The sequence below is a fragment of the Narcine bancroftii genome, chromosome 10 (genome assembly GCF_036971445.1).
Source record: "Narcine bancroftii isolate sNarBan1 chromosome 10, sNarBan1.hap1, whole genome shotgun sequence".
In the NCBI taxonomy this organism is placed as follows: domain Eukaryota; kingdom Metazoa; phylum Chordata; class Chondrichthyes; order Torpediniformes; family Narcinidae; genus Narcine; species Narcine bancroftii.
Genome location: NC_091478.1, coordinates 35,552,078 through 35,571,866, shown reverse-complemented (window position 1 = coordinate 35,571,866; position 19,789 = coordinate 35,552,078). Strand labels below are relative to the sequence as shown.

Genomic DNA, 19,789 nt, shown 5'->3' with positions numbered 1-19,789 from the left:
CTTAGTTCCCCCCTCCTCTCACAGATGCCACCTGAGCTGCCGAGTTCTTCCAGCAGATTGTTTTTTGCTTGACATCTTTCAGTATTCCAGCACAACAGCTTTTAAAACAAATTTAATATTTGTGATCCCACCTCCACTACTAATTTTTCTCAACATATGTCCATAGACTTTAAAACACTTGATTACTTAATATGCTTCTACTTTAAAAATTACCCATACAATTTCTTATCCATGCTTTTCATGATCACCCTACCTATCGGCCAGTAAATATGAACAAAATAATTATTTGGCATAATTATTTAGTTATGCTAAGATCACAAATCTCAACTGTATCTGCATCCTCAATATAGAACAAGACTCGCACAGTGAATGGCAGAGCTCTGGAGTACTGAGATTGGAGTGAGGGAGGTGGGAAGTACAGGTCCATAATTCCATTACAGTTACATTGCAGGAAGACAGGGTGGTAAAGAAAGAGCTTAGCATACTTGCCCTCATCAGTCAGGGCACTGAGTACAAGAACAGGGATGTTAAATTACAATTGTCCAGGACATTGGTGAGATTGCACCTGGAGTAATGTGCGCAGATTTGGTCAAGATATTGTTCAGCTAGAAAGGATACAGAAAAATTCAGGAGAATACTGTCAGGATCTGTACAATTAACACCTTATTGGCATCCATTTTGCAAAGCAAATGATCACAGATAAAGCATGACAGACTTTAGACATTTATTTACCTTGAACCACAAAAAATTTAAAAAAAAACATTTAAAAAGCATAACCTGTTTGGTATATAATTAAATAAACCAAAAATGTCTATGGTTCAACCAAATGTCAGAAACTGCTTTGAGTAGCTTTTGCATTATTTCAGGGCTCTGAATAGAATTCATAATTTATTGATGCAGACTGTAGTTTGATCAAGTTAGTACTCTCACTGTGCCTTACAGATGCACTGAAAAGTTTTCCAAAGTTTAGACCATTCAGGCAGTACTCTTCCATTTTATGCCTTGAACAATGATATGAATGGATTCACAAACTGAACTACATAAAATCTTATTATATCTATCAATACAATCTAGTGAGTAAGAATTACACAAATAGTTTGGTATAAAGTTTTCTGTGAATATGAACCCAAGGAATTGCTGGGTTTGGTTTACATATCTAATAGGTGGTATTACATTCACAGAAATGGAATTTTTTGGGGGAAAAAAATTCCTCTTCTTTCTTCAAGTGTAGCTCTTTTCAGTGAGCAAAAGAAGAGCCTTCATTTAGCAATGTCACCAAAAATACAGCTCAACTTGACTTTCCAATTGTACATGCGAGGTTACGCTCAGTCTACACTGAGGTGCATCAAGCCATTTGAAACAGTGGCTTCTTTGGACCTTCGCAGTTTTTCTATTGCCTTCTGTAGATCCTGTTGCTTGATGGGTCGAATCTTCTCCTTGGCACTAGGAAAACAAGCAGAATATGAACATGTTGAATGAGCATTTTTGTGAAATCGGTATTTATCGGATTAAAAACGTTATAAGCATGGTATTGATAAAGTATAGCAGGATATCAATCATATTTTAATGAAAATTCTGCTCACTAAAAATGCTTGTGTTTACTTTCAGAAATGAATGTGATCCAGTATAAGCAAGTAATAGTTGGGGGAAACTATTTTACTTAAAAGAAATGCACAATTAATATTTTGAACCACCAGTCACAACAAGGTGTCTGTGGTACTACCATGGTCAACAACTATTGCACCACGTTTACGTGTTGGTTTTACTAACAGAATATGAGGAGAAACAGAATAATGGGAAATACTGAAGCTGCTGAGGTTCACTTGCCAGCAACATTTGAAGAACCAGCTCTGCATCCATTACAATTATATTTCTCAACCACACTTTATAGCAATTTTTAAATGATAGCTTTACATCTTGCACACCTTTAATTGCAGAATTAAAAAAAATTAAGAGACATTTCCTTTCACAGGGGACATCAATATCTTTAGACTGTTTTGAGCCTGTATTTTCAAACACATTTCATCCATCGACTTTAACCCTTCTCCATCAACTGCTATTCAGAGAAGAGCCAAAATGGGGAAATAATTCATGACCATCCTTGGCAACTGGTCACAGCATGTGAAACGTCACATACTGTGCAGCAAGTGCTTCATTCTATAATCTAATAAAATACACTACTCAAGTCAGTGGGGATAGTGATCTGAGGATCAAAGATCATTGGAAAGAGTAAAAGACAAAGAAACAAAAATAAAACGACAGGTAGGAAAAAGGAGAGAAAAATTATCTGCATCCCACCCTGAGAATGTCTCCAAATACCTTTCTCAAGTCATCAGTTAGCCCTAACCTCTCTCAACACTGTCAGTTTTCAAAAAGTGCTGGCCCTGGTAAGTACCTGCATCGTTTTGGGCATCAGGAGCTCAGATGGGCTGTGGTGTCGGGAACTTGTATAATCTGTTGTTTCAATAGTGTTATCACATTCACAACCTTGATAGTGTTGATGTTAGCTTAAAACTAAAGTCCTGACAATCAGGTCCATATGCAAAACATTTTATAATCCACCATATGTCTGGTGGATGAAATACTTTTGACTGTTTGATTGTGAATCTAGATCCAATTAGACACCACATTAACAGAAACTGTATCTTAAAAAAATTCCATGTTTTTACCAACCTTTCCTCCTCTTCAGAACCATCTACATAATCTCGGACACAGAACATGGCAGCGTCTCTGCAGAGTTCTTTTAAGTCACTCCCTGAAAAGCCGTGGGTTTCCTTGGCAATTTCACTCAAGTTCACATAATTGTCCACCTATTAAGAAACCAAAGCATATATTTTAGAAAACTATTTCTAGAATTAAGTTTAAATTGCCATGGGAAATAGTTAATGTATTATTTTTGCATGACACTTCTTCACAGGTACAAAGTAAATGAGACAACCTAACAATAGCCACAAAAAAGAAAAACAAACAAACCCTCAGGAGGGACTGTACATTGCAAGGGTACAAGTGTGCATGCAACCTAAACCAAATAATTGATAGATACACTTGCAATGGTTGAATTTTGTGGATTAATTTTTAGTATAAAATTGAGGGGGTCAACAATTACACACATCCTACTTTTGACTGTGGTAAGTACCTGCATCGTTCGGGACATCAGGAGCTGAGGTGGGCTGTGGCGTCTGGCACCTAGGCAAGAGATGGTAGTCGGGAACTCTGAATGGACAGGCAACTGAGGCCAAAAATAATGTTTGGGGTGGTGGGGAGGGGGTTGACTTTTGCACGCAACATGGAAAATAGCAGATTTTTGGCCCAAAATTGGGAGGGGGGGTTTGACTTTTACATGTTATTGACTATTATACGCATATATACAGTAGATAAAAATATAATGGTCTGAATCCATGAACAATGTACTTTAGAGGCTCGAAGAGGTCACAATATTAGTCTTTATAAATCATGGGAAAATTATGGGGCAAACCAAATGATGTGTGTGTCTCACTAAGGAATGCTGGAGATTCATGTCATATTATTACTGGTTCATAACCATTCCCAATATTGAATTCTCAATGTCAGCTGAACCAAATGGACAAAATAGAGAGCTATTATCAGAAAACTCAGTTCAGAGCTCTCATATCCCAAACAGAGCAGAAAGAAAATCAGTAAGAAACAAACATGACCTTCAAAATGACACTGCAAAGTTTGCAGAATTATACTATATTTGACGGCATACAAGACTCTCCCCCACATTATTAGCATGAGATTTCAGTATAAATTTGTTTCAGTGTATTTATCTTCACTCTCCTCAATGGAAATCCTTCCAATCTTGCATGGTCGAGATGCCAAAGCCTCCTCCCGCACGAGCAACAGCAGGAACACATCCTCCTGCCGCCGCACGCTGAGGCTCAGGCTGCTTCCCCCACCACAGTACAAGTAGTAGTAGTAGTTGGAAAAATGCTTGAAGCGTCATTAAAGATGAAATAGTGAAACTTTTGGAACTTAAGGGTTCAATCAGGGAGACGCAGCATGGTTTTAGAAAGGGAAGATCTTGATTGACAAACTTGTTAGGATTCTTTGAGGATATAATGGGTGCGGTGGATAGAGGGGCACAGGTTGATGTTGTATATTTGGATTTCCAGAAAGCGTTTGATAAGGTGCCGCACAAGAGACTTCTCAGTAAGTTACAGGAAAGTGGAGTCCGGGGAAGTATATTGGCCTGAATTGAAAACTGGTTGTCTGACAGGAGGCAGAGAGTCGGGATAAATGGGAGTTTTTCAGGTTGGCAGAGAGTGGTAAGTGGGGTGCCGCAGGGGTCAGTGTTAGGCCCACAACTGTTCATCACTTACATTGATGACTTGGAGGAGGGGATAAAATGTGGTGTCGCCAAGTTTGCGGATGACATCAAATTGAGTGGAAGAGCAAATTGTAATGAGGATGTGGAGAGTCTGCAGAGGGATATAGTTAAGCTGGATGAGTGGGCAAAGGTCTGGCAGATGGAGTACAATGTTAGTAAGTGTGAGGTTATCCACTTTGGCAAGAAAAATAAAAGAGCTGAATATTATTTAAAGGGTGAAAAACTACAGCATGCTGTTGTGCAGAGGGACTTGGGAGTGCTTGTGCATGAATCGCAAAAAGTTGGGTTGCAGGTGCACCAGGTTATTAAGAAGGCAAATGGAATGTTGGCCTTCATCGCTAGAGGAATTGAATTCAGGAGTAGGGAGGTAATGTTGCAACTGTATAAGGTACTGGTGAGACCGCACCTGGAGTACTGTGTCCAGTTCTGGTCTCCATATTTGAGGAAGGATATACTGGCTTTGGAGACGGTCCAGAGGAGGTTTACTAGGTTGAACCCTGGGATGAAGGGGTTGACTTATGATGAAAGATTAAATCGTCTAGGATTGTATTCGCTCGAGTTCAGAAGAATGAGAGGAGATCTTATAGAAACATATAGGATTATGAAGGGTATGGATAGGATAGATGTAGGAAGGTTTTTTGAGCTGGCCGGGAAAACTAAAACGAGAGGACACAGTCTCAAGATTCAGGGGAGTAGATTTAGGACAGAGATGAGGAAAAATAGTTTTTCCCCAGAGAGTAGTGAATGTTTGGAATTCTCTAACCAGGGAAGTGGTTGAGGCTGCCTGATTAAACATATTTAAAATTTGGTTAGATAATTTGTACATGATAGAGGAATTAGGGGATATGGGAAGAAGGCAGGTAGGTGGAGTTAGGTCATAAATTAGATCAGCCATGATTGTATTGAATGGCGGAGCAGGCTCGATGAGCCATTTTTGGCCTAGTCCTGTTCCTACTTCCTATGTTACTAAATGCCAATTGATTGACGGGGTGCGCTGGGACCTGCTGGTGGGAGGGAGAGAAGCCAAGGCAACGGGTAGGGACCAGGCCTACTGCCACGGGCAGCCGATCGCTTGCTTTGAGGGGAGCGCTGAGCCTCGGTGATCAGGCTCCACGCTGAGCCTTTGTTCAATGTGCACAGCTCCCTAAACAGATTGAATAAGGCGTGGGGATGGGTGGCAATGAACAAGTGGCATGTTGAATTGAGTGCGACAGGCTGCTCACTCACTGCCAGCTGCCCCTCATTCAAATTGCTTGCAGGCCGTACCCGTCAAACAAAGCCTGATCATCAAGGCCCAGCCCTCCCCTCAAAGCCCTGTGGGAGTGTGACTGCGTGGGAGGGAGGGAGAGAGTGAGCGGGCCTTCTTACTGGGGGAAATGAGCAGTGTCAACTCTGGAAAGCACGGGCCACCCAAGGGAAGGTAGTCCGCGAAGTTGTAGGTCCGCTTCCTGGATAGTCGCAGCACCTTCACGGGGTTCTTGAAGCTAGGTGAGTAGTTTGAGTGCTTTCCTCCTGTCGCCATCTTGCAAAGGAGAGCCTCCACTACATTTGTATTTCGATGCCCAAAATGGTGGCACTAAAATGTCACCTTCGTGTATTGGACCTGGGGTGGTTTTTGAGGTGATTATTTGGGGGTAAAAGTGTGGTGGGGGGGGGGGGGGGGTTGTGCTATATGCCATCAAATATGGTATTTATCACAACCAGCATCCATGTTAATTAATGATACAACAATAGCAAATCTTTTGTAATAGATCACTGGTCCTACAAAAAAAAATAATTTCCTATTGTTTGTACTTGGAAAGGATAAACCTACAATGGCAGTAGAAATAGATTTCAAAGCAATGATATATGGCTATAGAACAGCTATTCTCAAAATTTATTTGGCTCTGGCTCCCTTAGGAGTCTGCTCAAAGTTTATGGGCCCCCTTCTCGATGAAGAAATCAAGTTTAGTTGATTTCTTCAATACTTCTTTAATACCAACTGCTTAAAAAACATGAAAAGTATTTTATAGTTTCAGTCCGTGGCCACCCTTAAATGTGCTGTCACCCACCAGCCCCCCGCCATATAGCCACATTTGGGAATGGCTGCTTTAGAAAGCCTTGACAATAAAAGCAGTCTGATATATTACAACTGAGATGCAAGCCATATTCAAATAATATTTGACAATCCAATTAAAAACATATTTCAATTTTACTTCCTTTTAATACAAGCCACATACCTTTTCGTTTAGAAGAATTAAAGCCAGGATTAATTCCCGTTGCTTGATATTCTGTGAAAAATACAAAATTCAGCGTTTTTAATCAAACTGTAAAAACAATCCAGCAAAAAAAACTAAGATCATTACTATACGCATAAACGTGCAGCTTAAATACCATTCTAACTCAAAATTTGACAACAACCTCATAGTCTTGGGCTGAGTATCAAATAGTGATAAGTCACAATAGACTAGTGCCATGGTGCCAAAATAACAACCTATCTCTCAAAGTCAATGAGATGAGAATGATCAGCGACTAAAGAAGGGAAGAGGGGATCTACACCCATGTCCACATTAATGGTGTTGAAGTCAAAAAAGTAGCTTCAAGTTCATAGGAATAAAGATTTCCAATCACATCAACTTGATGATCAAGCAAGTACATCAACACCTCTACTTTCTTGGAAGACTAAGGAGGTTCGACATGTTTCCCCTTTTTCCCATTGCTCAACAACTTCTGCAGGTCCATCATTGAAAGCATGCTTACTGGGTGCATCACTGTGTGGATATCAGCGCTGTTCCGCTCAAGATCAGAAGAACCCTAAGATGGTACTAAAAGCAGCTCGAAAATAATGAAAATTTTCCTCCCCTCCGTGAATCCCACTAATTTCCTGCTGCCTGGGAAAGGCAGCTAACATACTGAAAGACCCATCGCACTCCAGATGCACTGTGTTCTCTTTCCTCCCAACAGGGAGGAGGCCTAAGAGTTTGAAAGCACAGACGAATAGGCTCAAAGGTAGTTTCTTCCCTGCAGCCATCAGGCTCCTGAATGAACCACATAACAATGCTCTCATGCTGCCCATATTTGTGCCAATTAATCTTCCTTTTCAATTCTCTATAAATCCTATGCTGTATAAATTGCACCCTATACACTCTAGCTGTAGGAATGTTACATGTTAGTCTGCTCACTGAAGAACCTCTCTTATTGCACGAGTATTCTTGTGATAAATATTTTTTTTAAAAAATGCTTTCTGCAAACAGAAACAACTGCTTGGTTTAGGATTGAGGATAATGATTGTAGTAATGCATTCTCCTCATCAAGAGAGGGTAAGGGGGAGGGGAGGGGAAGAGGGAGAGAGGGGGGAAATGGTGCTGAGCAACATGACAGGTGTAAAAATGTCATTCAGGGGAAGAAATCTGTCATCCTCGAATGTACGTGATCGGGCCCACAGCATCGTGGAGTCTTGATTGCCTTTGGAAATGTCAAAGCAAAATGGAAGGGCCAAGTTCAAGAACAACTACGTTAATCAATGCATAATTCTCAACAATGCTAAGGATCCTCACCTAATATTTTTGGTTCTTAAATATGGCCTGATGGTCTTTTCCAGTTCCATGCCAATTCTTTTTAAACAAGATGTTTTTTTGGGTCTATTTGCATTATTACTATTTAAGGTTTTGTTTCCTTTTCTAATTTCTTTTCATCTTTTCCTACCCTAGATTGTATCAACATATTCTCATGCATCTGGCCTGGAGTCATTTGCTCGCCTCATCATAAATCTGAATTTGGAGCCATCTGTCTGCTCTATCCCTGTAACTATTACAATGGCAAGCTATGATGTGTGTCACAATTTTAAAGCGAGATTGTGCTTTGTAGCAATGGGACAGGAGAGACAATTGATTTTTTTTGTTGTTGCTTGGGCTGCACATATGTTTTTATTGAACGAGAATCCTGAAGCTTTAAAAACAAAACCATTAAACAATAATATAACCATATAACCATTTACGGAGCGGAAACAGGCCATGTTGGCCTTTCAAGTCCGCACCAGTTCACTGATTTTGTGCGCCCTCTTCAGGCAATGGTCCCGGTAGATCACTTCTATCTGACAGTTCACGGAAATCCTGGAAATTTTTATCTAAAACAAAACTTACAGGCTGATTTATATGAAATCTTGTTGGCATCCTTCGTAAAATGGCAGTGTCCAGATCTTGTGGTCTGTTAGTGGCGCCCATTACAATTACCTGGACACAGGGCAAATTCATTAAAAACAGTGAGATCCTGGAACAGCAGCAAATCATCAACAATTTCAGATAAGAAATAATTGAAAATCACTTATTATTATTTCTCAAATCTAATAATTCTAAGATAGAGGCAATTAAAATTTATGATCATAATTGTACATAAATGAGCCGATAAAACACTCTTTCCAGACCATGGTGCACACACAAAAACCATATACAGGACATAAAGATCACATAAATAATTAAAGTATATGTATATAAATATTTGAGATGTTTCTCATGGTTACAGGATACGGTTTATCAGTCTCACAGCCTGTGGGAAGAAGCTATTCTGCAGCCTGCAGTCCTGATTTTGATGCTCCTCCACTTTCTTCTGATGGTAGTGGGTTGAAGATATTGTGCGCTGGATAGAAAGGGACTTCCATAATTCCTTGAGCCCTCTTTAGATAGCGCTCCAGATAAATGTCATCTATCGAGAAAAAGGAGGCCCCAGTGATCCTCTGCGCTATTTCAATGATCTTCTGTACAAACTTCCAGTCTGATCCTTTGCAGCTACCATCCCACACAATAATGCAGTCAGACTGGTCACTCTCAATTATGCTCCTATAAAAGTTTGCCAAGATAGGGGCTGGTAGCCTTGTCCTCTTCAGCCTCCTTCCTGACTAATGAGTAAGTGCTGCGAGTCCAGGATAGGTGGTCCCTTACATGCGTGCCAGGGAACTTTGGTCTCTCCATTCTTTCCTCAACAGAACTGTTGATGTGTCCTAGAGTGGTCAACCTTCATCCTCCTGAAGTTCACAATCATCTCCTTTGTCTTGTCCACATGAGTCACGTTCTTATTTTCACACCATTTTATGAGCCTTTTAACCTCCACTCCATAATACGACTCGTCATTATTGCTGATGAGATAAATCACCATTGTATCATTAACAAACAAAGATTCTGTTGGAGCTGAACCTGGTAGTGCAGTTATAAGTCACCAGCGTGAACATCAGTGGGTGAAGCACTCAGCCCTGAGGTGCGCCAGTGCTCAGCAGGGTAGGTCATGAAGTTTTCCTACCAACCCGGACAGACGGTGGTCCTGCCATCAAGAAGAGGGAAAGAAGTGTCGAGTCCCAGCGAAGACAGTTTATCCACCAGCCTCTGAGGAATTATTGTGTTAAATGAAATACATTAATATGTTAAGAATTTTTAAATGGAGGCTAAGGCTTCAGTAAAATAACAAAAGTATGATTGCTATCAAGCTCTTGATTAAAAATGTAAAAAATATGGGCTATTACACTTACAAAATAAGGAAATTAATTCTGCACAAGCGTAGTCTAATTTGTACACAGGGAGAAATTACCTTTTTTATTGCTGAATTATGTCAAGCAGCAAATGTTTACCTAATTTCTGTCAAATAAATTATTATCCAGAACTACACATGTCATTCTTGTCCCGCAACAACTTCCACAGGTGCACTATTGAATCCACACTTGCTTTATGAATCATGGCATGGGAGGGAAGCTACTCTGCTCAAGATCCGCAGAAGTTACAGAAGGTCGTGAATATGGCTCAGATTATCAGGAAGGTTTCCCTCTTCTCCATCTACTGCTTCCTTGGAAAGGCATCCAACTTACTAACGGACCCATCACACTCCAAACGCACTCGCCCAACGGGGAGAAGACTTGAGAATGTGAAGTCATGCACACACAAGCTTGAAGAGTTTCTTCCCCACACCCATCAGGCTCCTGAATGAACCACACAACAATGCTATCATTCTGCCCTTGCTTGGTGCCAATTGATCTTTCTTTTCAGTCATTGTGCTCATTACATAGTTACATGAATATTGGAGATAAGCTGTTAAGTCTTATTGCAGAAGAATCCTTCTCACAGTTCTGGGCACTTTGTGAAGTTATATGAACATAAACTACAATGCCATATTTCATGTTGCACTATCTCAAGGAGATTTGGTGATGCATAATGAATGCTTTGCAGAAGACACAAAGACATGACCAAAAATAGACACATTATAAATGATTTATTTAATTAAGTGTAGGGTTAATAAGGTTAAGATTCATCTGGGGGTAATAACTAATCAATAATGGAACTATTCGTGGGGTTATTAAGACATGGAACAAGAGCACAGGATGCCTTTAAAATAAAAAGAGAATGAATTTAATTCAAAACTTTGGGGAACGGAGGCACGCATAGATGGAGCAGCAGGACTTAGTGCAAGATAGCATACATCTTATCAGACTGAACAGGACAAGCGCCAAGGAAATAAAGAGCAGACTATTAACATTGAAACTTGCATCGTTTAGTCACCTGACAATTGGAGTCTGTATCAAGACCATCCCAGAGGCTCATGAACTGAGCTTTCATCATTGCTGTGGCTTCATGGTCAGAGCTGGACCGATTACGCAGAAAGGAATCTGTGGGATAAATGTTAGAAAATTTTCATAGATTGTTACACACCGAGCCCTTGAAACTAGAGGATGGCAGTTCTACAGTACTTTCCCCACCCCCCCCATCCAAAAAGCTTGGGACCAGATATTTTTCAGTTAACTGGATTTTTTGAATAACTGAATAAAAGAGTTAAGCAGGCCCAGTGGCATCAGCAGAACTTGAACAAGAAGGATTTTCAAGCATGAAATAATGTTTAATTCTTTCTTAAAAACTGCTTTCAAAATAAGATACTAAACACTTCCTCCTTTTCTTTTCCCCGACATTGACAGTGTTACCTGCAGACCTTTTTGCCATTGTACAATACCGTTGGATTCTAAATGGCGCAAGCAGAAAATCAGAGCCCCATATGAGCATGTCGGGTGAAATTGCTTTTTTTTTCCAACTTGTAATGTCACATCACCGCCAAAAGAAAAAGTTCAGATAATTTAACGTTTCAGTCGAATTTTGGATATGGGGAAACGTGCTGCATCAGCACCATGTGACAGTGAGAGCAGAAAGAGGATAGTGCACATAAACATGTTGCTGAGCAGTTGATGCAAGATGGAGGCCTTCAGATTTATTAACAATTGGGGTCCCTTTTGGGCAGAGGTGACAGGAGTGGCAGGTTGCACCTGAACATCAAGGTAAGGGAGGTAAACTGCTTAAAGTGAGATACCTGATGGGTAAAGAGGATAAGCTTAGGGCGTGGATAGGTATGGAGCAATGGGATATTGTAGCCACAAAGGAGATGCGGTTGGAGGAGGATCTGAACTGGAGTTTACTTAAATAAATTTTTGGTAGAACAAATTTTGCATTTTAGCGACCTCAAACATATCTTTTGGACTGCCTTGTAGACCTTACACCCCTGCTTAGAAATGCTCGTTATAGATATGATCGAGATAGTGGGAAGAGAGGTGGGGGGGGGGAAGACATCAACATTAGTCAAATAAGATATCTGTATCCATTTACTTGAGGGCATGAGGTGGGGAGGGGATTTAATTGAGGTCAGTAAAATCATGAGGGGCATTAATAAGGAGAATAGTGACTGCCTTTTTCCTAGAGTAGGAGAATCTAAGACAGGAGGGCATAGCTCAGGTGAGGGGTAAGATTTCAAAGGGATGTGAGAGGACAATTGTTTACTTATACACAAGCTGAGCCTATTTCCATGGTGTGAGTCTGTAACTATGCAGATGAACAAGGAAAGTGATTAAAAACATAAATGAATTTTTTTAAAGAAATAGTATCAGCAGAAACTGTAACAGGTGACAAAGTCAAAAATGAATTTAAAAGTGGCAATACATGATCAAAGAGCCAAACTGATTTGATGGAATCATATCATGGAATTAAAGGCAGTCCAAAAGATATGTTTGAGGTTGCGAAGAAAGCACCAGCCTGCACAGATAGAAAATTGTTTGACCAAAAATAAATGAAAATAAACAACAGTAAGAGATCACAGGTTATCTATTTTTTATACAATTTTTTTTTTCTATTTTGCAAAAGAAAAAGCCATTACACATCAAGATTCCAAATGGAAGACAGTTCATGTGTGTATAGTGAAAATAACAAATGCCATGGTTTGAAAATAATATCTTAAGATTAAACAAATTTGCAAGTTGCAAATCCAAAATCCATTATCCTTGTAATTGAGACTGGCTGGGATTTTTGATTTCCTCATGCTTTGTTTGGGTGGGGGGGGGGGGGGGGGGTGGGGGGTGGGGGGAGTTGTATGCATCAAATAGACAATAATTACACTTTTGCTTTTACAATGCTATCCATCGTCTCTTTTAGATAAGACTGGCAAAACACACAGGAAATCAAACATAGGTCAGGCAACTTGGGTGAAATGGCTGTGAGAGTGGGAACAGTTCTGGCAAAGGCTCTGCAAACAAAGCCACAAAGTTGATGGCTGTCCAGGGCACTACTGTGAACCTCTGCCAAGCCCAATTTTCCCAGTACCTCAGACAGAATATTTTTTAAAATGACAAGTTTTCATACAATGATTTTGAATATTCAACCACATTTAGTTTTCAGGAACCAAGAAACAAAGTTCCTGTAGGGTTTTTCAGTTTTCAATGTTTCCAGCAATGTCATGTGCATGCCATGATGTGAAAGGAAGAGATTGGCATGGTATATATTCTTCAGTGAGCAACATTTCTTGATTAAGGGTTATCTATTCAACCCAAACACCCTAAACATACATAAAGCATAACTTTTGGTTCAATTAATTTTGCTTCCGCTCCCTACCACTACAGTTGTCGATAAGACAAAGGAATTAAGCTAAAACTTAAAACAGAAACATCGGTCCTAAAATGTTACATGTCACATTGATAATGCAATATTGGGAAGCTAAATGCACATAATTTTACTGAGAACTATATGCGACCTGTATTAATAACCAAACAATGCAAAAGTTGTGAAAATCAATTAGAGTTGTGAGTCATATAATTAATATCTGCCCGAAGGTGGTTCATGACTGATACACGCTTCACAAAATAAAATCCTTCTGACAAAAGAAACAGACCTCCTTGCAAACAATATGAACACAAGGAGCACAGGAGGCCTTCCAGCTCAAGGAAAGAAAATAAATATGAAAATCATCATTTTAATATGGGAGTAAAACCCTGATACTATAAGCTATGGCATATAAAAAATTGTAAGGAGGTTACTGAAACTTGAGTAGCCTGTGGGGCAGAATATTCCAAATTATTAATTCTAAATTTGTGGGATCAAAAGGTTGAAATCATTACCATTGATAAATTGCATACAGGATATTAGAGGGTTACTTAAGGGCTCCGTTTCTGAGAACAGTCTTTGAGCTGATTTCTCCTTGTCCATTTTCTACAGTAACCCACATCGTATCGCTCTATATACACTTGCTATAATTCTTTCATTTCATTGAGTAACCACCCTAGCACTTCACGAAATTAAACAAATGGAATATATACTGTATCTACTCATTAATGAGTATTATAATGTACTGCTATTAGTAGCTTGAAAACTGCTTTAATAAAGAATGGAAACCATTTTGCAAGCCTGGTCATTTGTAGTCTGGAGAGCACTTGTATATTACAGATGGCCCCCATATTACAGGAGAGTGTTGCATTCCTAGAAAATGATTCACATCACCATTTATATATCATCCACATGTGCATTCCTCCAAAGAATTTATCCTGCATCTCAAATTTTTGGTTACAGATTTGTTAATTCTGTTACCCAAATGGCAGTAACATGGGGGATTGTGAGCAATTGAATTGGATAACAGGAAGATGCCATTTGGTATGACAGGCCCATGTCAGTGTTTGTGCACCAAATCAACTTCTAGACAATCTATCAACATACCTCTTTCCCTTGGGTACTAATTTAGCTTTTCCTACGTTGGAAGGCATCATATAATTTGACAAGCAAATTAATGATACATTAAACAGATGGATTAGAGACTTTTATCAACACCAAGAACATCAAGTACCTTATGCTGGGTATTATTAGACCACCGCCAGTGGGCTGATCTCGCCTCAAACCGTGCATCTTGGCGCCTCACAGTTCGGCGGGCAGCGACCTCCTTTGAAGAAGACAGCAGAGCCCACCTCACTGACAAAAGGCAAAGGAGGAAAAACCCAACACCCAACCCCAACCCACCAATTTTCCCTTGCAACCCCGTCTGCCTGTCCCGCATCGGACTTGTCAGCCACAAACGAGCCTGCAGCTGACGTGGACATTTACCCCCTCCATAAATCTTCGTCCGCGAAGCCAAGCCAAAGATTAGAGCTGGGTCAGAATCGGCATCTAAAGAATTTGTTACAATTCAAACCTCTTGCCAATGTTATTTTGTAATGTCACAATTATTTACGTTTAATCCTTCATCTTTCACCAAGCAAAATACAGGATATAATTATCAATTATGACCAGTTCAAAGTGACTACAAATTAAGGGTTAGGATCCAACATTATGGTTGTAACATTGTGGTCAACTGCTGAAATTAGCAGTGCTGGATTAGGCAGAATTACATTTATAAATTAATTGGGTGACAACATATGAAAGAACAGCATCAGATATTTTAATGTTCAATCTGCCTGAAGCATTTTAATTTCACAAATCTAAATCTTCAGTTGCAAATATACATGCTGCAAAACAATAACAGCAGCAATTAAATCAACGTACCAATTTCATCAATAAAGATGATTGAAGGCTGCAGTTTTACAGCCAAGGAGAATACAGCTGCAGCCAGTTTTTGGGATTCTCCATACCATTTATCAGTCAAGGTGGATGGCTGTAAGTTAATGAAGCGACACCCTGCTTCCTTAGCAGTAGCCTTGGCAATGAGAGTTTTTCCACAGCCTGGAGGCCCATACAAAAGTACACCTAAAGTGAAACAAACAACATGCCTGAAAGTTATTTAAAGATTTCATCATATCACATGGAACTGAAGAAATAAAAAATTACAACCCCTGAAGTCAAAATCAGAGACAAGAAATGAGTGTGTATCAGCAAAAAGAGGAATAATCACCTGAGCATGAGGTCATGTATCATTCCAAATAGAAAAAAAATACTGGCTTGATTATTATATATTATCAATTATTTTTAGGATCAAGTTAGAACCATGCCCCTTAATTGCTTTATTTGTTTTTTTTTCAAGAAGAAGAAATACTATTGACTTAATCTCAGAAGCAAATTTCAGCTTTTACCTTGTTGATAGCTAGATGGGCAATTTTGATGAAATGGAAAGAAAGTAGTCCACCTACTCATGTTCAATGGTTACAGGAGGTCATGTCCTTCCTAAGTTTAGAAAAGATCAGACATAATGTTAAAGGTGAACTTTTATAAGGCGTGGAGCCTATTCATGGAGTATTATAGTAATTTAGAGAATTAGAATGTTTGGATGCCTCCTGAACAGCGTTGTCAGGTTTCAGAATGTCTTTAGTTTCCTATGTATATTAGATATGCAAGTTTGCCTTGTTTAGAGGGAGGGGTTTGCTTTCTATTTTAAAATTTTGATATAATGGGTTTAATTGGGAAGGGTACACACAATTTGTACTATGTAGGATCAAGGTTTTTATTTGAAAAGTACAAATTATCTGTTTTTTTCTTATATTCCAGCTTATATATTGGATTTATGTGTTTTTTTTAAAATTAATAAAAATAGTTTAAAAAGATAATTTATGATATTTTAAAATCTACTGGCAACAATCTGAACACACTATACATGGTCTGATTTGAACAGCTACAACAAATATGTGTGTGGATATTTAAGCACCAAGAGCACCTCTGGGTCATTTCATATCACACTCATACTAAAAGGCTATGAATTAATTGTTAGCCCAGAGTATTAAGCAAATGGGGTGGGTAAGGCGGGGTGGGGGGGGGGGGCAACAAAATCTGACATTTCAATGAAGCCCTTATTGTACAGATGGAGGTTGTGTTTTTTTAGATGATGTTAGACTTCATCTGCTCTTTCAGATGGTACAAGACATTTTGCAGTGCTATTCTGAAGAGTGGGAGCCTGGTGTCCAGGCCAATATTTATCCTCCTATCAGAAGATCCAAACCCTATTACCTGTTATTAGTGTTAATCATGGAAGTTTGCTGTTTTCCCATCGACTGGTCAATTTCTTAAATTATAGCAGCGATTCCACTTTAAAAGACCTGTGAAGTACCTTGGTATTTTTTATTTTTTATTTTTCACACTATGAACTATATTAATCAAAATACACACAAACATTTCCGTCTTGAATATACACAGTGTAATTTTCTCCCCTTTTCTTCCCCCTCCCTCCTTCCCACCCCCCTGCAAACCCATTAAATGTTCAACATATACAATACAATAAACCCATTAAACAATGTCATCACACAATGAAAATAAACAAGAGAATTGTGTCATCTACTTTTACACACTGGATCAGTTCATTTTGTCTTCTTCTCATTCTATCATTTTAGGGGGTGGAGGACCACGGTCGGCCCTCTCTGTTGTGTCCCATGTACGGTTCCCAAATTTGTTTGAATAATGTGACTTTATTTTTTTAATTATATGTTATTTTTTCCAATGGAATACATTTATTAATTTCCATGTACCATTGCTGTACTCTCAGGCTCTCTTCTGATTTCCAAGTTGACATTATATATTTTTTTTGCTACAGCTAAGGCTATCATAATAAATCTTTTTTGCGCTTCATCCAGTTTGAGGCCTAATTCTTTTCTTCTTATATTACTTAGAAGAAAGATCTCTGTATTTTTTGGTATGTTGCTTTTTGTGATTTTATTTAATACCTGATTTAGATCTTCCCAAAACTTTTTCACTTTCTCACATGCCCAAATTGCATGTACTGTTGTTCCCGTTTCCTTCTTACAGCGAAAACATCTACCTGATAATGTTGGGTCCCATTTATTTAACTTTTGGGTCGTGACCAATTATATTGGTCTTTGTAACCAATTATATTGTATCATGCGTAATCTCGTGTTTATTATATTTTTCATAGTTCCAGAGCATAACTTTTCCCATGTTTCATTTTTTATCTTTACGTTTAAATCCTTTTCCCACTTTTGTTTAGGATTATAGCTTATTTCATCAGTTTCCTTCTCTTGCAGCTTGATGTACATGTTCGTTACAAATCTTTTTATTATCGTTGTTTCTGTAATCACATATTCAAAGTTGCTTCCTTCTGGTAACCTCAGTCTGCTCCCCAATTTGTCCTTTAAGTAGGTTTTCAGTTGATGGTATGCGAACATTGTACCATGAGTTATTCCATATTTGTACTTCATTGTTCAAATGTTAATAAATTATTTCCCAAAAAACAATTTTCTATTCTTTTAATTCCTTTTCTCTCCCATTCTCTAAAGGAAAGGTTATCTATTATGAAAGGGATTAGTTGATTTTGTACCAATAATAATTTTGGTAGTTGGTAATTTGTTTTTTTCCTTTCTATGTGAATCTTCTTCCAAATGTTGATTAAATGGTGCAGTACTGGTGAACTTCTATATTGCACCAGTTTTTCATCCCACTTATAAAGTATAAGTTCTGGTACCTTCTCTCCTATTTTAACTAGCTCTATCTTGGTCCAATCTGGTTTTTCCCTTGTTTAATTTGATAAAAATCTTAATTGTGCTGCTCTATAATGATTTTTAAAGTTTGGTAGCTGCAAACCATCTTGTTTGTATCATTCTTTTAATTTATCTAGCTCAATCTTCAGTTTCCCCCCCCTTTCTATAAGAATTTCCTTATTATTCTCTTGAGTTCATTGAAGAATTTCTCTGTTGAGGGAGTTGGTAACGATTGAAATAGGTATTGTATCCTTGGGAAGATATTCATTTTAATGCAATTTACCCTTCCTATCAGTGTTAGTGGTAAATCTTTCCAATGTTCTAAGTCATCTTGTAATTTCTTCATTAATTTGATAATTTAATTTGTATAGGTGGCCTAAATTATTATCTAATCTAATACCTAGGTATCGGATTGCTTGTGTTTGCCATTTAAATGGTGATTCTTTTCTAAACTCTATGTAATCCGCATTATTCATTGGCGTTGATCTTGTACCCTGATATTTTTCCATATTCCTTCAATTTCTTATGCAATTCTTTTAATGATATTTCTGGTTCCGTTAAGTATACTATGATGTCATCTGCAAATAAACTGATTTTGTATTCCTTCTCTTTTATTTTTATCCCTTTTATTTTATTTTCTGTTCTCATCAGTTCTGCCAATGGTTCTATTGCTAAAGCGAACAGTGAGGGAGATAGTGGACATCCCTGCCTAGTTGACCTGCTTAATTTAAATTGGTTTTATATATATCCATTTACTGTCACCTTCGCCAATGGTCCCTTATATAATGCTTTAATCCAATTAATATATTTCTCTGGTAGGTTAAACCTCTATAATACTTTGAATAAATAATTCCATTCTATCCTGTCAAAGGCTTTCTCTGCATCTAAAGCAACAGGCATTGTTGGTATCTTATTTCCTTGTACTGCATGGATTAAGTTAATGAACTTACAGACATTGTCCGTTGACCGTCTTTTCTTAAATCCAGTTTGATCTAGTTTTACTATTTTTGGTACACAGTCGGCCAATCTGTTTGTTAATAGTTTTGCTATTATCTTATAATCTGAGTTAAGTAGAGATATTGGTCTATATGATGCTGGTGTTAGTGGATCTTTCCCTGTCTTTGGTATTACTATAATTATTGCTGTTTTACATAAATCTGGCAAGTTTTGTATTTCTTCTATCTGGTTCATTACTTCCAGGAGAGGAGGAATTAATAACTCTTTAAATGTTTTATAGAATTCTATTGGGAGTCCGTCCTGTCCAGGCGTTTTATTGTTCGGTAGCTTTTTTAATATATCCTGTATTTCCTCTATTTCAAATGGTTTTATCAATTTGCTTTGCTCCTCTTCTTGCAATTTCGGTAGTTCAATTTTAGCTAAAAACTCATCTATTTTGTTCCCTTCATTCTCAGTTCGGTATAATTGCTCGTAGAATTCCTTGAAGTTTTCATTGATCTCTGTTGGGTTATATGTAATTTGTTTGTCCTTTTTCCTTGATGCCAATACCGTTCTTTTAGCTTGTTCTGTTTTAAGCTGCCAGGCTAGTATTTTGTGCGTCTTTTTCTCCTAGCTCCTAATACTTCTGCTTTATTTTCATTATGTTCTTCTCCATCTTATATGTTTGTAAAGTTTAAGTACCTTGGTATTTCTGAATGGCATCATGAATGCCCCAAAGAAATTACCATTTTTTACTCAGAGAAACAATTCATTCAGCTTTGTTGGTCTATGTGTTTATGTTGACCAAAGCCTCTTCCCTTTCTTCCTCTAACCTT

General features: G+C 38.4%; 1 protein-coding gene across 4 annotated transcripts in view; it reads right to left on the bottom strand.

Moving 5' to 3' along the window:
• Positions 1 to 710: 710 nt before the first annotated feature.
• The window catches only part of atad1b (ATPase family AAA domain containing 1b), a 65,107-nt gene continuing 46,028 nt past the window's right edge, over positions 711 to 19,789 (bottom strand). For all 4 annotated transcript variants that reach the window (XM_069900647.1, XM_069900650.1, XM_069900649.1 and 1 more), the window contains 6 exons: positions 15,145 to 15,345; positions 10,867 to 10,973; positions 8,470 to 8,559; positions 6,568 to 6,618; positions 2,674 to 2,810; positions 711 to 1,443 (listed from right to left, as the gene is read on the bottom strand). In XM_069900647.1, the coding sequence (XP_069756748.1) occupies positions 1,326 to 1,443; positions 2,674 to 2,810; positions 6,568 to 6,618; positions 8,470 to 8,559; positions 10,867 to 10,973; positions 15,145 to 15,345 (704 nt within the window). In that variant the 3' untranslated portion in view covers positions 711 to 1,325. The remainder of the gene's footprint in view (positions 1,444 to 2,673; positions 2,811 to 6,567; positions 6,619 to 8,469; positions 8,560 to 10,866; positions 10,974 to 15,144; positions 15,346 to 19,789) is intronic.